At 36.2% G+C, this 19,383-nt stretch overlaps 1 protein-coding gene across 6 annotated transcripts in view; it reads right to left on the bottom strand.

Moving 5' to 3' along the window:
* Window positions 1-1,817: 1,817 nt before the first annotated feature.
* The window catches only part of RGS7 (regulator of G protein signaling 7), a 437,701-nt gene continuing 420,135 nt past the window's right edge, over window positions 1,818-19,383 (bottom strand). For 4 of the 6 annotated variants that reach the window (XM_033099770.1, XM_033099771.1, XM_033099772.1 and 1 more), the window contains one exon: window positions 2,347-2,514. Coding sequence is in view for 2 of the 6 variants with exons in the window: in XM_033099771.1 (XP_032955662.1) it covers window positions 2,464-2,514 (51 nt within the window). In the remaining 4 variants the exon portion in view is untranslated. Of the gene's footprint in view, window positions 2,515-19,383 lie in introns of all 6 variants that reach the window. The other 2 variants (XM_033099767.1, XM_033099768.1) reach the window with 1 other exon arrangement.

Genomic DNA, 19,383 nt, shown 5'->3' with positions numbered 1-19,383 from the left:
TGTATCTGGTAGGTGTGAATGAAACAAAATTATCCTATCTCTTCTTGATTCATGTTTACATAATTTATCATTTTAAGGATTTAAAAATACTTATTTTGAGATACTTTTTGGGTTGATCTTGTCGACTTCCTTTGGCATAAGCTCTTCCATTTGCTACATCATTCACAATGTTTATCTTCTTAAGTATTTTTATGACTCTTGTTTGTAAGCTCACATTCTACACATTTCTTCCATGTTTTTCTCTCATGGAAAACCATGGCCTGTTTCACAGCTCCAGGCCAGGATGGATTTTATACTCAGGGAACACTGTTGCATGTGTGAAGTGTTTGCTGCCTTGTATATGCTGACGGCAGGACACCACTCATCCCACATGTATGGGGGATGACACTGGAAATGGTTTAGTTCTCGTAATCTTGGGAAGTGTGCAAAGCTGCCCCAGTCTGTTCATGGGAGAGTGTTGAGCTCCCAGAAGGTAGTGTGACTTGGGTCTCTAGCCATGGAGAGCTCAGAAATCCTGGTCCCTGTTCCTGCACCTTCTGCTTAGATCTGTGTCCAGTTCTCTGGTGCCAAGTGATTTTAATTTTTGACAATTAACACGTTTCCTTTGGTTATTTTCTTGCAGGAGGTAACTCCCTTTCTTATTTTCATAAGCAGCAATGGGTTTGTCAATTTTGATCTTTTAAAACCATTTCTGTTGGAGTGAGAGGAGGATTCAGAATACGAGGTGTGATCAACAAATACGGTGAATGTTTAAATAAAAAAATGTATTACAGTAAAAGACACATTGCCATTAATACCCCTCAAAATACTCCCCCTTTGCTTCGAACACACTTATCCCATCGTTCTTGCCACTTTCGGAAGCAGTTCTGGAAGACCTCTTTCATAAATGTCTTTAGTTGCACACTCTTTTTAATAACCAGAGACTGCAGTACCTTGGTGGATGCAAACACAAACAGGTAAGGCCCATCTCCTGGCTGGGCAAGCCTTTGTGTCAGTGATCCAACGTCCAACATTAAAGGGAGTCCGGTTTCTTACCTGGGGTCCATAGATGAGTTTCAGAAGGTATTCTGTGAATGTCCCACAATTCAGTGCCAATGTTTCCTATGTGAGATTATATATGGATTTTCACTTAACTTTTACCAAAAGAAGTTGTGTGACATATGGATCAGTGTGGTATAGTGGGCTCTGAAATCGGACTGGATTTGTATCCCAACTCACCACTTGTGTGTGACTTTGAACCCGTTACTTCTCTCTCCTTTATTATTCTCAAAATTGCAGAAATGATCTTATAGGGCTGCTGTGAAGATTCAATGTGAGAATTTTACGGGCATTTGAAGCCCATAATACAGTAGCAGGTAACACTCATTAAATGTTAATAATTACCATCATGTTCTCAAAGGAATTTGTAACCGCCAAACAGTTAAGAGCTACTGACCTAAGAAATTTTTAGAATCATACTTAAAACAAAAATTATTCTTGAGTTGGAAAGGCACACTCAGACCTAATTCTAATAGAATATTCATGATGCCCATTCATAATGAAGCAGAAAGACCTGTAAATAGCTCTGAAAGTATGGAAGGCCAATTTGTGTTGTTTTTTCACAACACAAGAAAAATGACCTCCCTGGTCTTGGGTTAGCCCACAAAAGAAACATTTTCAATCTGTTCCTGGCTGCTGAACCATCCAAACTTGTCTTGAAACCCTGAAATAAACTTTCAGGATGATAGTTTAAATTGCAACTCTAGATTTGTCAATGCTTTCTCAGCATTTTTGTTTTCAGTTATCACGGAAGTCAAAAGTTACAAAAGAAAGAGATTCTGCATCTTTTAATGAAAGGTAAACCAACAATATAAACATACACAAATTTACAGAGAAGGAATCAACTTTAATACATTTGGAGTAAAAGGTGTTTCTTATTTAAATATGGTATAAAAATAAATGCAAGAAACATTAACTGAGAATGTACAGACAACGGACGAAGATATGAGCTTGTTTCTGACTGTGAATATATTGGTGAAATGAAACTTTCTGTGCTAAATTATTGTTTAATAAATGTGAAGCCATATGTATACTTATTAATATATGCTTTTTTTTTTCTTTTACAATTCTTCCAGTTTGTGACTGACTGAAATTTCAGTGAACTGCGTGTCTAGCAGAAGCTTTCGGAAAAGGGAGAGAAAGGGAAAAAAAAATAAAAGGTTTACTTCACTTGACCTTGATAAAAAGGAAAAGACACAGATCCAGAGTAGTACAAGGAAGTAAGCAGACAACGTTTGAAATGGAGGCATTGAGATGGTAGAATCCCTTGGAGATGGCAATGTCTTAATGCACACAAAGAAAGAACAATTCAGGTCCTTTGCTCATGCAACATCTTGGTTTAATGTCCTCTGCTCCAGGGAACCACAAAGGGCTACAAAGTATATGCAACGACTCAGTCTGTTTCCATGCTGCAAGTTGATCCTTTTAGTAAGACTGAACAAGGCTTGTTAACCTCTTTGACGTGAGAGATTTCCCCTGAGAAAAAATATAAAGAAGGATAAAAAAAAAGAAAAGAAAACAGTATGATCACTGAAAACCTGCTTTTGAGTGACATCTATTTATTGCAGCTGATTTTTGTGCAAGGGTGAAAACAGAACCCTTTAGGGACATCTCAGTTCCAACTTCATGACCAACTTCCCTCCCCCCCCACTCGCCCCCAACACATCAAACAAAATGATCCTCCCTCCTTCCACCCTCTCCCACCCCTCTTGCCCACTTCCTCCCCACTGCAAACAGACTGATGGGTTCACAGCACAGATTAGCAAATAAAACATGTCCATACACGTTCCATCGAGGCTTAGCAATGATGCGACACCTAGGTTAGCAACTGGTTATAAACATGTCACAACAAAACTTAGTAAGCTGCTCTGAAAGACAGCCATGTGAATGTGCTCTTGTTCAACTGCTGGAACTAGTGTTGCATTTATAAATATGTAGATATGCAAAGATATAATTTAATTAAATAAAATGAATTTTTGAGGGTGCGATTGGTGGAAACTCAAGATGGAGTCTGTCCCTTATCCTATATAGTAATGGAGAGAAACGTGCCAATTACATATCCGAAGATAAAAGTCTGTTTGCTCCCTACTTCAAACTGTAGACATCTCCTTGTCCTTTCCCACCTGATTTCCTCCAACTCCAACCCCAGAAAAATCCCATATACACTGATTCCACATATTGTGTTAATGCCTAGAATACATATTCATTTTAGGGGGAAATCTTGAAAGCCAAACCTGTCCCTGTTAATTACAAGTACTCTGGAGAGGTAAGAAATTTAAAATTCCTGCTCAGAATAGCAGATTGTCAATTGGTGATTTCCGTTTCATCTCTTATTGTATATATTTTAGTATAAACATAGACGTCCCACTTATTGAATGGAACCTGTACTTCTCAGAGGTTAAAACAATAAGGGAAAATCAAAATATTTTTTAAGAAACATAATATTTTGGTACTAAGTTAGTCAGTTTTGACTTACTACCTAATGTGGCTCAGAGTTTAATAAATGGGTGATATGGTGCCGGGAGAGAAATCATCACTCAGGGCCACATTGTGGGAAAAGGACCAGATGCTTAAGAAATGATTAATAATTCAAGAATCAAGCTTTCTTTACATGTTGCACAATAATTGGCAAAGCCCTGTTGTTGCCTTAGGCAGTGGCAGTGAAAACCAAGCACCGTTTTCTTTTAATTTTGGGAAAAGGATTCAGAACTTAGCTTTCAGTAACTAATAGTAAAGGATGACAAAGTTTAGCAAAGGTCTTTCTCATTTAGCTTTAACCACGTTGTGGAGGGCAAAACAATAACAGTAAAAGCATAGTGTTAACAATACACCCTACTTTGTGTTATATGTTGACCTAATAAACAAAATGTTTTGTTTCTCCTTGACACCATTTCTATGTGTTTTTTTCCTCATCCATAAAATGGGGATAATACTAGCATCCACTTTAAAAGCTTTTGCTGAAGAGTAATACAAGTATATTGCTTAAAACCATTCTTGGAACATTCTATGTGCTCTGTTTATATTACCTATCATCTCATTCTATTATTACCACTATTATTAGTGCTGTTACAGGCTTTCTCATTAGGACACCTAGACCCAAATTCACTATTTTGACTCAGAGAAGGGCGGAGAATGGCTAATGAATTGAAGCTGAAATTCCATTGCTTTTCCATCCCAAACCTGGGCAGTCAGTTAAGCAAACGATATTGGAATAAAAAAAAAACTAGTTTTCTGTACTTGAAGACTATACTATTTCCTATGTTTACTACTGTATTCTCTTGTGCTAGTAATGTGCACATATATTCATTCTGAAGCTGAGTAATGTATTTTTAAAAAGTATTTGCTGTTTCTAATGCCATTTGTGGGATGGAGAGAACTACATATTCGTTAAGGCATAAGAGTGAACTCTTACACGGTACAGGAGGAAGGGCAAGATATTAATGTAAAACTGTTTCTTTTAAAACTACAGATTAATGGAATTTGGTTCAAACAGTTGGGGAAAAGAATGAAATCATTACATTGAGATAGAAAGCCATTTGAAATTTAGATATAATAATCATGTTTTATTTGGACTGTGGAAACTACTGTCATCTTTGTAAATGTAATAAATAGTAACATGATTCTCTTTCTATTTTTTTCCTCCCAAATATGCTTGAAGCTATTAGTACTTGGCCCGGTAAGGGCTTCCTTAAGAAAAAGGGAGTGTGGTACAAGATTAGCTTGCTAGGGTGTTGTCCCAGGAAATAATTAAAAACCACTCTTTCATGGAAGCCCACAGAGAAATACAGGCCTATAGCAAACCTGGGATTTTTGTGATAATAGAAAAACAGATGCACAGAAATGGACAAACTTATGCATGCATCTTAAAATAGTCACCCAATAAAACATTTTGTGTGATATGGACTTACCGAATGTGTAACGAGGCTATTTGTTTTGTGTACTGAGACAACTAAAAGGCAAATTTGGGAATAACTAACAGTAAAAAAGACTCAAGAGCCCTGCTCTGGGGCTGCAGTAAATAGCATGGACGAGCAAGGTATCCTGGAGATTTGAAGTTCTGAGCATGTGGATCTGTGTGTAAACCCTGGGTGTGTCCTGCCTTGGTTACGTTCTGGAAAGGAAAAAGCGTAGGTGCTACTCTGCTGCCCAAAGAAATAGTGGACGCTCACTCTGTGGGAAAAACCTTAAATTAAAAAGAACATTGATCTTTCTCTTAGGTAGGAAAGAGTGTATTTGCACCTGAGTCATTTTGTAACAATCCTTTTCACTGCAGTTCCTTGGGTTCTATATGGAATCAGCCCCTGACAATTTATCTTTTCATAATATTTCTAAGTTGAAGAATCTGAGAAATGTTTATAGCTAAGTTCTAACGTCTTAATTATGGAAATGAAAAAGGCTAAAAAACGCTTACCAATAGCAATTTTTATCAAACTGTTTACAACTGAATTCTGTATGAATGATGCTTATTTTTAATCAAATGACTACACATTTGTTACGTGATTTATACCCTTTCTCGACAGATTCTAAAGGAAATAGATTACACTGGAAACAGAAATCTGTAGAGAAAGACAAAGACAAAAAGTCAGAACAAAACAAAAACTCAAGATCCTATGCGATGTTGTAATACTATATCTGGTTAGTGGACAATATGCCAGATGAAGACGCACAGGTAATTCCCAGACAGAATAAACTTCAGACTTTAGCTGGTACCTAAGAGAATACAGAGTGTCTTTATAATCTACAATACAGTTACCACATTAGCAAAGAGGCGTTTTCTAGTGTCTCACAACAAAACTTCACCTCCACCAAACTCCTTCCCATCTTAAATGCTGCATAGAGATTTTGTTATAATGCGAAAAATAAGCCCCCCACATAAAACAACCTATGTGTTTGTTCTTAGCTTTTCCAAGTTAACTATCAGTAGTGACACATTTCACCTGATTATAAAAATATTTCTCTGTCTTAAAGTAGTAAGAGGAAGTTGTGCAGACACTAATCCATAGAGGAAGAAGAGAGAAACTACTTGGGTGACTAAGCCACTTGTTTTATTACTGTCGTAAAAATAAATAGCCATCTTTCCCACTCTATAGGACATTAAACAGACCAAGGAGAAACAAAGAAACAGATTTTTAGAAGATAGCCATGGAAGAGCTTGAAGAGAAGAGTAGGGAATTGTCAGCATTGTTTGGATTTTTTAAAAAACATGTTAATCTCAGCTCTTGTATTCTCTTACCATTCCTACTTGTTTGTTTCCTGCCATTGCCTTCTACTTTCTACCAGATGTTGCTGTAGATTCAGAAGTACATTCTAGAATGTCTCCAACAGGCTCCAAAGGCAACGGGGAAAGAATAGAAACAAGAAAGGGCAAATCTTGTCGTTGACTTTCCCCTGGTGTACGTGACCCAGTCGACTGCACAGATGCTCAGCTCCACAGCGATGTAATAAAGAGCTGACCATTTGGTGGTGATGAGATGGACCCGAGACAGGGTATGCTCTATGAGAGCCTGAACTAAAGGATGTTATCAACATGTTCTTCTACTCACGTTGAAGAATGCCCTTGTTTCACTTATCAATACAAGTGTCTGCCTGGATTTTAAAATCCTTCATAATCTGGCTTGGCTGGCCTTTCAACCTGCCTACTGTCAGTCCACAAAAGGGTTCTTTGGCAGGCCTATCCACCTGTTCCTCTCTCAGCTCCGGTCACCTATCCATGCAGCTACCTACCTGTTCAGATCCCACCCATTCTACAAAGATGAGTTTGTCCCCCATGTCTTTGATGAATTCCGCTAACTGTCCCCAGAGCTCTTCTGTCTTCCCCCTGTCTGGACTCTTTTTCTTGCTCTTAGAATAAGCCCTAGAGAATTTACATGCTGATTTGTGTAATTCTCTAAGTCACCTGGCTGGTGAAGCCATTGACACCTATTAAACAAGGTTAATATTAAAGAAGTCCCCAAATGTGTACTTGAGTCTTTGCATGAGTTAAGTTCCTTGGCTGGAAATCACATTTTAGGAATAAACTTCTGGAAAGGAGAGTAACAAGATTCACATGTCTTGGGATAAAGAACTTTCAACTTGGAGGAGAAGCACGATAGGGGCGAGGACGGGGGGACCCTGGTACGCCATAAATATTCACTAATTAACTGACAGAATCTGGGTCTTTTCAACTCTTATTTTGCCCTGGTTGTCCCCATCAAGAAAGCTAATTGGAAAGGTGTTAAGAAGGAACTGAAGCTAAGCCAGGTGTTTAGAAAGATCTTCCCTACTTTAAATGAAACCAATTCTCCTAGGTAGACTTGCAGGTGAGTTTACTGAAACAGTGAATTATTTTAGGAAAATTGTGAAGAGTGTGAGTTCCTAGCAAGTTAAAGGTAAGCTCAAGTTGTTGAGATTTGGAAGGAAAAAAGGAAAGGTAGATGGAAAGAAGGAAGGAAGCAAGGAAGGAAGGAAAGAAGGAAGAAAGGATTATGTAGTTAGTTTGGGCTGGTGTATTTAGTGTTGAACACTGAAAAAATTCTATTATGTACTAAAAAGAGATGGTTTATGAACACATTTACATTTAAATACTAATTACTAGCTTTCTTTGTGGATTAAGAAAGAACAAGTAAAGCCAAATCCTTTCATTTCTTAAGCTAAAAGTATTTTCCTAAAATAAAAGTAGAGTATGTCCGCTAGAGAAAATGAGGAAAACACAGAAAAATGTAAAGAAGAAGTAAACATTACCTCAAATACAGTTATTCAAATACTAATATATCTTTCTACGTTTTTATACAAAAGTATGTTTTTTTACATTTTATTTTTTTACAAAACTGAAATTATACTGTATGTTATGGATATTATGAGTAACGTATATATTTAAATGATTATATTTTAGTCAATTATCCATATTAATTTCTTCTAAACTAATGTTTTATTCCAATTCATCATTTAGTGGGTAAGAAAGAAGCTACTAACATTAAAACATTAAATATTATAGAATAGATTGGAATATATCAGAATGTGTTGCACATAATAAACACATTGTGTTTGAAATGTTATTTTAGTTCTACACATACATAAAACTACACAAGTACAGTTTATATAGTAACTGCAACAATGTGTACATACGCACACACACAAGTACATATATATTACTATGTCCAGTGTGGGTGGCAAAGAAAATAAAAATGAAAGCCACTACTCCAAAATCTGATTTTTAATTACTGCATCAGGTAGATATACCTTGATGTATTCAATAAATTCACAATTGATGTATATTCAGACTGTGTTATATATTTGGCAGTTACAGGATACAATGAATATTCTTGTATGTGTGTGAACATCTGGGTTTTCTTAGGATTGCATTATTAGAAGTTGAATTATTGATTGAAAACGAGAAGAGATTTTTTAAGCTTTTGACAGTCTGATTTTCTTACCCCCTTTTTAACACCAGATGTTTTCATTTTAAAAACTAACCTATTTGTAGAAAAAAAGTTATTTTGTTGTTTTTTGAATTATGCTCGGCTACTAATAAAAATAGATTCTTTGGTTTTCTCGTATGTTTATTGACTATTTCTTCTGTTAAAACTGTTCAAGTCTTGTACTCATTTTTCTAATGGCATATTGCTTTTCTGACAATTTGTTTGCAAAGAATTCCCCATGTAAACTCTATTAGATTTCTTTCACGTACATGATCATTCACTCATTTTTAAAAAAGCATTTACCGGACTTGAGAATAGGAGGTTGCTTTAAACAAAGTTTCTTGAACTAAGGAAGACATGTAGCAGGTAAGGTTTATAACTAAATAAACAACTACCTTCAAGGTGTGCCAGTTACTGGAATAGCGGAGTTCCACCTTCTTCCCTGTTCTTCGTGGCATTTTAGTTAGTAATTTACATGATCAAACTGATGGAACTCTGATAAAATGCAGTCTGATGAAAATTTGGTAATCTTGTTTAAAAGACTGGGTAACAAGAGGTGCTCCAAAAATTATGTAAAGCTCTAACTCACAAGATAACATTTCATGGAAAGAAGGACAAAGAACCAAACTTACATTAACCTGAATAAAGAAACAATAATCCCCAAATCAGCAATGGCCACCGTTGGGAAGATGTAATCTGTCCTCATGAGGGAAAAAAAAAAAATCCTACTTTGTTCTTGTTTTTGTCGGGTTTTTTTTTTTTTTTTTTAATTTTAAGCCCCAAATGATTACATTTGGACATGGCTGCTGGGACGGGGAGCTGAAGTGGAGAAGTAGATTCAATTTTCAGGCTGGATTGTACATGTTATATGATATGCTCTCTCTTTCTTATTTTCTTTCCTGTTGGGAAGATGATTTTCCCCATCTATGATGGTTGGGTCACTTCTCAAGTATTGTGCTCAGTTATTCTTTTGAAGGACTGGAGCAAAGACAGGAGGTGAGCAGCCAAGATGGCAACAGAACATAAAATCATTAAGGGAGAAAACGTGAGAAACCCATTTTGCCATTGCATTTTCAAGACATCTTTATAAAGTCTTGTTAAATAGTCAGCTTAGTTTTCAGAGAAACCTCTTTTTCTTTTCATACTGAAATTTCAGCTGCTTATATAATGTTAAATAAATTATGTAATTACTATCAATTCAATTATGATAAACAGCTATGGGAACACTCCTAACTATATACTTCAACTGGTGGCTGCAAAAATGTGTGGGTACCCCTGAAGAGTAGTCTCTCAGCTGTGACCTTAGGTGTGCCCTTGGCATCTATCAGTGGAGAGACTGGAGGGAATTGGTTAGTCTAGGGCAGTTTTCAAAGTGTGGTCTCAAAACCAGTAATATCAGCATGACTTGAGAATTGGTTATAAACGAAAGTTCTTCAGTCTTACCAGAAAACTACTTCAGTAGACTGTCTGAGGGATGAGGTCTAGCCGTCTGTTATAAGGCGACTTCTAGGTGACTCTCCTGTAGCTGAAGTGAGAACCACTGATCTTTGGTAAGGAGAGATCGGGTAGAAAGCTTCTATCTACCTTGATCATGATTCTTAAACTCAATTGCTCACAGGTGCTTGTAAACAATGCAAATCAGAGAAAAAGGGGTGAGGGGAAGAGAATAAGAGGGGGAGGGGAAGAAAGAGGGATTCTAACTCAGTTTGTCTGGGATGAGGTCACAGAGTCTGCATTTTTCCAAGTCCCTGGTGATATTGAGATATGGGATATGAGTAGTTGAACCACACAGAAGAACAGCAAACTAGAGATTTTAACTAAAGGAAATAAAAAGAAAAATTGAGGAGTTGATATAATCACACCTTCCAGTAATTTAACAATTGTCTAGATCCAGAGATATTTTTACATTATTTTGCCTGGCTCCAAAAGACAGAACTAAGATGAATACTTGAAAGCTAAAGAAAAGTAGCTTATGCTGAAAATAAGGAGAACATTTCTAAAGGATGGAATAGACCACCTCTGCCATCTAAGGGTACCATATCTCTGGAACTTATGAGTCAGCAAATGCTGAATGCCCACTTATCAGTGAGTCTACAGAAGATATTTATGGAATGAGCTGGGGATTGAGCCTTGGGGATCTGAGGCCTCTAAATTCCTTTTTAATTCTGAGGTTCCAAAACAATTCATCAGTTTCAATATCTCCCCGAAGTACCTTGAGGACTTAACTGTTAAAACAGAAAAGATTAAGACTTCTTAATAGTTTTTTTCTTTCTGGTATTATAAATATGTTCCTCCAAAATATTAATATGTATATTTCAAGTGAACAATCTTGATAATGTGTGCTTGTTATTCTCCTTTGTAACTCAGCCATGTCATTTGGGTATATATATATATATATATATATATATATATATATACACATATATATTTATTATTGCTGATGAAATGGATGGAAAAAAATTTTAATACCGAAGTAAGTTAATCAGAATGACTTGATAATCCCTCTCCAAAAAAAAAAAAAACAGCTGAACTTTTCTTCTTCAGAAATAATAATCAGTGCAGGTTACAAAGGTTTTTTTTTCTTTAATTTTCCACAACTGTCACAAGGCTATTTTAATAATGGTCTCTTCTGGTTGAATGACAGGTGTAATTACTGTATTTAGGATGGTCCAATGTTTGCTCTTATTACTCGTGGATCCTCATCATTGGAAACAATGTCAAAATTAGCTGTCAAAAAGTGATGCATAATGCAGAGAATATGGGATTTTGGCCAATCCAAGCTTGCCACATCGTGCGCACCAAATGTCTAAGAAAATGCAGCAGGGTGTCTGTAGATATAAACCTAATATATATACATCTATAAACATGTATGCAATTTACATGGTGATGTCTATTGTTTAGCTATTTTAAATTGCCTGTTTTAGAGTGATTGCCTCTAAGTATTAGCATAAATTATGGTAAAAATAAATAAAGTAAAAATGACACCCACTGTTATCATCACTATAAAAATGGCTTCTTTTCTGAAAAAGGTTTCATAAAGGAACGCTGCTGAACACATGTGATGGTACATCATATGGCTTTAGACTAGGAAAGGGAAAACAAGAAATAGATGGCTTTGGTGATGATACAGGACTGTCTAGTAAGTGGCCTCATACTTAGAAAGAGTTAACATATGAATCTACTTTTAATGGAAATTAAATTTAGACATCACAATGAGCCCACTCTTGATCAATTTAAGTTCCATTCATATTTGTCCTAGCTATGTAAAACAAATTTATAAAAAGAATAAGCAAACATATTGCCCTTAGACTGTTGATGAAATTCTATTCAATTCGATGTAGTGATTCTTTTCAATTCCATTTAAACTCAATGAGGTAATTGAGATTGATGCTGAGTTTTAGAGGTGACTGGCTGCAAATACTTGTCAAACATTGTAATGCTAACTATATAAGCACACACAAACTTTCCAAATCTTCTTGCTTTATCAGCTACAATTTTGTACCTTAATATAAGATTCAGGTACCATTTGAGTAATACTTCAAGTTCACATATCTTCAAATAAAATCAAAGTGATAATGTAAAATAATGTATTAAATATTATATAATTCTTACTAAATTATATAATTATTAGTATATAATTATATAATTATATTTATTCTTATTAAATATTACATAATTCTGATTAAGACAGTTTGAAGTTTATTTTTCTACTGTCAATTCTTTCAGTAAACTTGGCTCAAACTTGTTCTAGCCTACCTGTAAACTAACTGGTGCTAAAAGTTTTACTCTTCTTCCTTCACTTCCTCTATTTCACTGCCCCAGGGTCTTGTTTTTATTATTAAATGTGAATTAACGCAGTAGCTGCTGATCCTGCATAGATGTCCTCCTATCTCTAGATTCTCTTAACTTGGCCTCCACCCCCATCTGCTGCATGGATGAAGATGGCCCATTGTATAAATCCAGAACACAAGCTATCTTCTTGATAACCATTTTCTGTATGATGCTGCTCTAACTGGAAACCTCCATGACAGTCCTTATGTGGAATTCAACTGAGTCTGTGAAATCCTCAGTCCCTCTTCCTGGTTCTACGTTTGTTCTCTCTGCCCTTCAGGGCCAGCTGCCCAGCGATTTAGTAGGCAAACTCTTGCTTAGGTCTTAACTCTGTTGCCAATTCTGTGCTGCTTTAAAACATACTGCTATGATTTACACGAATAAGCTAGTAGGAAGCTAGTTCTGTTCGTTAAGCAGTTAACTCTCATGAGAAGAATGAGCCAACTTGGGTGCACATCCCCAAATTAGTGGCATCCCCAAATTAGTTATTTTTGTTCATATCTGTCCTCTTATAAACTACGAGCTTCCTTTGAGTAGTGGCTATGTCTCATTATCTATGTATTCTCAGACAGGGAGCAAAGCGACTGACTCATACTAGGTGCTCTCTAACTATGTTTCTTGTTGTTGTTAGATAAAAGAATCCGGTAGTGCTTGGATAGATCCATGGGTACTATTGGGTTATTAACTTGTTACACAGAGTTCTTAAGATGGTCTCCAGGTGCATAGGTGGCTGGGGCCCCCTAGCCACTGGTGTAAACCTAAAGCCTCAGGTATAGGAGAACAGTACTTTGGGAAATGCTATTCAAACATCTGCCTCTGGCATATGAGCCATGAAGGGGACGTTTCCCACTGGGACCTGTCCACTCAGTAACCTTGGAACATTCCTTAGGAACCCCCAGGATTGTACTGGATGCTCTCTGACCAAAATCCACTATGCAATTCACAGCCTATAGAACTTGAGTGGCAATTTAAGAACTAATGATGCTACTAGGAAAAAATAAAGATATAGTGTCCAAACGAAATAGGCTATGTAGTCTGATACATTTCACACCAATCGATTTACATCATGCTGCAGGGAACCTGAAATTGTTTTCTCGGGCAACTTATCACTATGAGCAGTTTCAGTTTTAATAAAACAAGATGGATAGCCATGTATGCCAACAACAAAATGAAAAATGAGATGAGTTTCAGGTCCATAAGAGAAACAAGAGGAAAAAATGGTTCTTCCCTGACCAGACTCTCTTTATGTGTTTACTGGTATTATCTGTGGTGGGAAAACCCAATGACCGGTTTATAAATTATATTTACTGAAGGTGCTCTGAGAATTCTCTAACATCGTTTATCTATACGAATAGACCTGTAATCTCAACAATAAAATCTAGAGCCGTCAACCAGGAAAGAATGTGTACAAAGTCCTCCTTAAGGTAAACTCACAGGTACAAAGATATGAAACCAAACCTTCCTTCTCACAGTTCCTGATCTGCTTGTAAAAGAACATTCTGAAGGGGCGGCTGGTTAGCTCAGTTGGTTAGAGCATGGTGCTAATAACACCAAGGTTGCCGGTTCGATCCTTGTGTGGGCCACTGTAAGCTGTGCCCTCCTTAAAACAAACAAACAAAACAAACAAAAAAGAAACATTCTGAAGTGAAGGTGGATGGTCTGTTTCACTACAGGAATGTTTACATAAAGCGAGGACCTCACTAACTCCACGGAGGTCGGATTCTACTGCAACTTCATTAGTATCAATCAGTCTAGAAAATGACTTTTCTGAATACTCTAAAGTTTGTCTCTATTTTATTGTGGAAGAACATGATATCCAGGGATATAAAAGTAAGGACAGGCAGTCTTGTTCACCAAGTAGGAGTAGCATATAACCTGTCACAACGACAAAACTTAATGTGTGTTGAATGAATGAGAACTAGTAAAACAGTATATGAGAACAATAATAAAAATGAGCAGATCCTACATCACTAGGTCGGTGTTCTCTATTGGTATTATTCATGGTGAACAAACAAGTTTATCAAGTTTCTTTTGAGGTGCTCCGGGATCCTTACCTACAGAGCTTGTCTACACTAACTTCCTGTAAGCCCCAACAGCAGTCTACAGCGCCCAGCCAGGAGTGCCGTGGCTTGGTCCTAAGGGGAACCAATGTCCAGACCAAATGAGCAGCTGAGGCGTCCCCATGAGCAGATTTGACCTTGCATTGCCCTGCTCTTAGCGTTGCTCCAGAGCTGGTCTGGAGATATTTCCCAAACCTGGGATCTATACTATTTATAGGTTATGCTGCGTGGAGAAGAAACATTCAGTGTACAATCTCGGTGGTTGTTAGGGTATAGAGCGAAAACTCATGCTACATTTTGCATTGAATCAAAACCAAGTTAAACAATCATTTGACCAGGGACTGGGAATAATGCACAGTCTTGAAACAACGGTGTAAGGCGACAGTGAAAGTGACTGCAGTTCTTGACAGAGTGAGAACCAATTGGTAAGGGAGGCCTATTATTAATGTGTAACACAAGTGATGCTCTTGCGTTAGAGGAAAAGTAAAGATAAGAGAGAGAAAATAGATAGACACCCCTGCTTTTATAATTTTTCATTCCATGTAACCAAGCAATTCAATTGTTTATGAATATATTACAAGAAAAAAAGTCAACAGTTAACTTTAAGGATGTTTATCACACTTTGATCTATAATGGCAATAAATAAATAAATAACCTACATGCCCATCAACAGAGGACTGGGAAATACATTATGGACATTTCCATTCAGAGGAATTTTGTGTAGTCAATAAGCAGAGTAATACAGAAAAACATGAAATGACCTGGAAGATATTTATGATGCAATTTATGTAAATAAAGTATATTTCAAAAATATATTTAAAGCATAATCTCATTTTACATATATATATATATATATATATATATATATGCAAAGTGGAGCTATTTCTGGATAGAGAGATTGCAGATGAAGAAATGAAGTTCAGCAGTTTAACCTATTTCTAAAAATTAATGCGGCAAGAAAGCATGGGACTAGGTTTTAATTCTAAATATTAACACATCAAGCGTCGAGGCCTGGGCTTTTTTTTTTTTTTAACCACATTTTGCTGCTTATATAAAATCTGCATGAGGTGTATTAGTCAGCAACTCCATGACGGGCTTAAAGAATTTAATTAGATTTAACCAAAAGGAACATTTGAAAAGAACTAAGAATTCTATGGTTCTCCCTTTTAACACTCCAAACAAGTAATAGGATTCATATTTACATGTGTTCTTACCAATATGGATATTAATGAGCTACAGAGTTAAATACAGATTTGATCCCAAAAGATCAACTGATTTCAGAGCCGACTCAGTCCTTTTGTTAAAATTCTCTCACAGGGTTTCCACAACTTCCTCTGGTAATTTGTTGCAGTCTCCTTATAAGCCTAAGTGCACCAGATAGAGGGGATGGGATACTCAAGGTGGTCATTATATCTTTTCTGCTGTTTCTTTTAAAGGCTATACAGATAATTTTATTGAGATAGGTTAATTTTCTTTTTTTCTCCATTAACATTCTCTAATTTTCATTTCTACTTTTCCAACCCAGAGACAGGCTGATTTAATTTCTACTTCTACAAACTAAGGAGAGGAAGTAAGGAATACATTTGGCATTGATTTCTGACTTTTGATTGAAGGAGCGATTGATCAATCCTCTTACCCTGTTTTTCCCCTTATTTCCTATCTGTTCTCCCTTAAGGTTTGTGTGTTGGATAGATGCTATGGTGATTTAATGGTTGGAGAAATGGTGTCAGATTTGATGATGGAGACAGAGGAAGAAAAAAACTCTTACAATCAGAACAGCATATGAACTTTGTCACAAGAGAATGAAGTCAACCTAATAACATTTAAAGGTATGAGAGAACATAGCAACCCTGGAAACACCTTAAGAGACTCCTTTGATGGCAAGGAAAATAAAGTAATGAAAGAGTAAATCATAGGAAATGAGATTTCTTGAGACAACAAGCCAAGGTGAAGGCTTAACACAAAAATGTAAGTTATTCTTATCCCTCTAGTGTTGGGCATAATGGAAAGAAAATGAGTCATTGATAGAGTAATGGATTTAAAGTTGGAAAACTTTGCTTCCAAAGGTCTTCCTTCCAGTCCTGATTTTAACACTAGACAATCGTGATATTGGTGAAGTGACCTCCCCTTATTATTCCTCAGTTTGCTCCTGTGTGAAAGAGTGGTGACACCTGCGGGATCACCTCCCAACATCGCTGTGCATGTAAATAACAACAAAACAAAGAACAAGGAATGAATGTCTTTGGAGCATTGGAAAGTGTGATGCAACTGTTAGCGTTTATTACAATTATTCTCTAAAGTGACAAAGAGTTTATTAGTCACAGTAACCAACAGAAGAAGTTCCACTGGTATTGGGAAGATCTGTCTAGCAAAACATTTTTGACTCTTGTGTGAAACAAAACAGTGATGTTATTTTTATAAGCTGGGTTATAAAAATATGCTGGAATACGTAAATAAACATCTACAAATACACGCTAATTAAAAATGGACTCAGACTCCAGAGGAGCAAATCATCAGGTGGCAGGATTTGATTTATTTATCTTTTACCATGTGGGAAAATATCAAGGAGCAAGATGATTAGTGAGAAGAGAAAGAATTTGGGAACAAAATAAATTTTCGGTCAGTGCCATCTCTCTAATAAACGGTGTGATTCTGGGCAAATTATGTATCACCTCTGATCCTTCAGATTTCTCACCTGTAAAATGGGTAGAATAATGAATATAATAATACCTGATTTGCAGGGGCAGATTAAATTAAAACAGATAATATAAAGTGCCTAATGCAGGGCCTGGTACATGGCAGACACTCAATGACTGCAAGTTGTTAGTGTTGTCATCTTACTTTTTCCAGTCCCTTTCACAGTCTACACACTTGTTGACCTGTATTTTCCCTATTCCATTTCTTTCTTGGTTACTGTCCATCTTGTAGTCTCCCTGTCTGTACCAGAACAACCTGCACATGGGACTCCTTTAAAATGTTGATTTAAACTCCCTCTTTCCTCCATTATGTCTATATGATTATAATAAAATTCTTTACCTTGTGTTAAATTATTTTATTGATCCTATAAAGGTATCCCACAAAATGTGTTATGTAAGTACTTAGGATGCCTAACACAACTGCCAACCCTAAAAGTAATCATAACATGTAGAAACACTGAAACAAGGAAAAATAAGAAATGAGAATCGAAGTGAAATTTAATGGAAGCTAACCACCATAAGATTTAATGAAGCATATACTATATTCATTTTTATTTTTGTGTATACATAATTTTCCAGATAGAAATTTACTTCTCATGACTAATAAAATAAATATAATCATTTGTAATCTATTGAGGAAATCAGAGAGCCTTCCTAATTTCCTAACTCCATTTAGAGTATCACCCAAACAAAATATTCAATAAAAAAATATTACTTTTCCTGGATGAAAAAGAATTAACCCTAAACAATTGCTTCTGGAGGTTATCTGAAAATTAGTATGTTGTGTGTATATATAGAAGGTGCCAAAAATATGTATACACACTTTAAGAAAGAAAAAAGCTACTAAAATTGTAATTCTTGATGTATACCAATAACAAAAGAGGAATACAAGCCATGTGTGTACATTTTTTGGCACCCCCCCCCCCCAGTAGATGTGTGCGTATCAGTTACTCAACTTGTCTTTCTTCAGTAATTCCAGGAAATTTCTTCAATTTCCCCTTCTCTCCTTCAAACGATGATTGACCATGTTGCCCTAGTGAAATCCTATTTATCCAGTTAATTGTAACTTCCTCTGAGAATTCTCATTGTCCATTCTCCCTCACTACCCTAATACCAAGTAGAAATTGTTTACCTTTCTCCTCTACATCATAACATTTTGTTTATACCATTAAGCATTTCAGCAAATAAAGTATACACCTTCTATATGTTCCCAAGACATAGAACAATGTCAGGAATGTAGTTGGCGCATGAGGTGTAAATTTTGATGGACAGTGTACATGATTAAGCCTCTGTTCCCTTTATTTCTTATTGAGCCCTTCTTGAAGTTTGCAGTGTGTGACAATGTGGTGCAGTTTTTTAAAATTAGAGGTGCCATACAATGGTATATTAGTTTCAGGTGTATAACACAGTGATTCTACATTTATGTACCTTACAATGTGATCACCACAATAAGTTAGTAACCAGCTGTCACTGTACGTAGTTATCACGGTAGTATTGACTCTATTCTCTGTGCTATACGGTACATACCATTGACTTACTTATTTTTTAACTGAAAGTTTGTACCTCTTATTCTCTTTCACCTTTTCCATCCACTCCCCTCCACTCCCTTAAAATTGAAAACACTAATTTGAAAAGACATGTGCACTCCTATATTCACTGCAGCATTATTTACAACAGCTAAGATATGGAAGCTACCGAGGTGCCCATTGATAGGTGATTGGATAAAGAAGATGTGGGATAAAAAAATGAAATCTTGCCATTTTTGACCCCCTGGGCGAACCTAGAGGGTATTATGCTAAGTGAAATAAGTCAAACAGAGAAAGACAAATACCATATGATTTCACTTATATGTGGAATCTAAAAAAACAAAAAAAAACATACAAATATGGTACTATTTTAAGAGTTGGGGAAATTTGTCAGAGTTGGGGATGGTGTTGGAGGAAAGAGAACCATTTTGCTTCCCCTTTTCATCTTCCTTACGCTGCATTATTATTTTTAATTCTATCACAGAAATTTCCATTCCAATCTCAAGAACAATATTCTGTCAGCATTATATTAGAAAAGGATGAATTTGAAGCAATTCTTAAACAATACCCAGAGCACCGTGCCACTTTCTCCACTGAAATCTTGAGACATTTCTTTTACATTGTCTTTATCTTCCCGTGGTAACTTATGAGGCATCATCAGGAAAATTTTATTAAAAATTAAAGGTCACAGAGAGCCAGCCAAAATTTTGATTAATAGTGTGATTAATTCCCAGAGTCCTTCATTTTCCATCGCTTTAATTTGTGCAATCACATTGAATGTTCAAGGTATATACTGCTTTTTAAAGTTTTTCAACTACTCTGTACACAGTCACAA

This window comes from Rhinolophus ferrumequinum, chromosome 27 (genome assembly GCF_004115265.2).
Source record: "Rhinolophus ferrumequinum isolate MPI-CBG mRhiFer1 chromosome 27, mRhiFer1_v1.p, whole genome shotgun sequence".
Classification (NCBI taxonomy): Eukaryota; Metazoa; Chordata; class Mammalia; order Chiroptera; family Rhinolophidae; genus Rhinolophus; species Rhinolophus ferrumequinum.
This window is presented reverse-complemented; position numbering and strand designations above follow the sequence as displayed.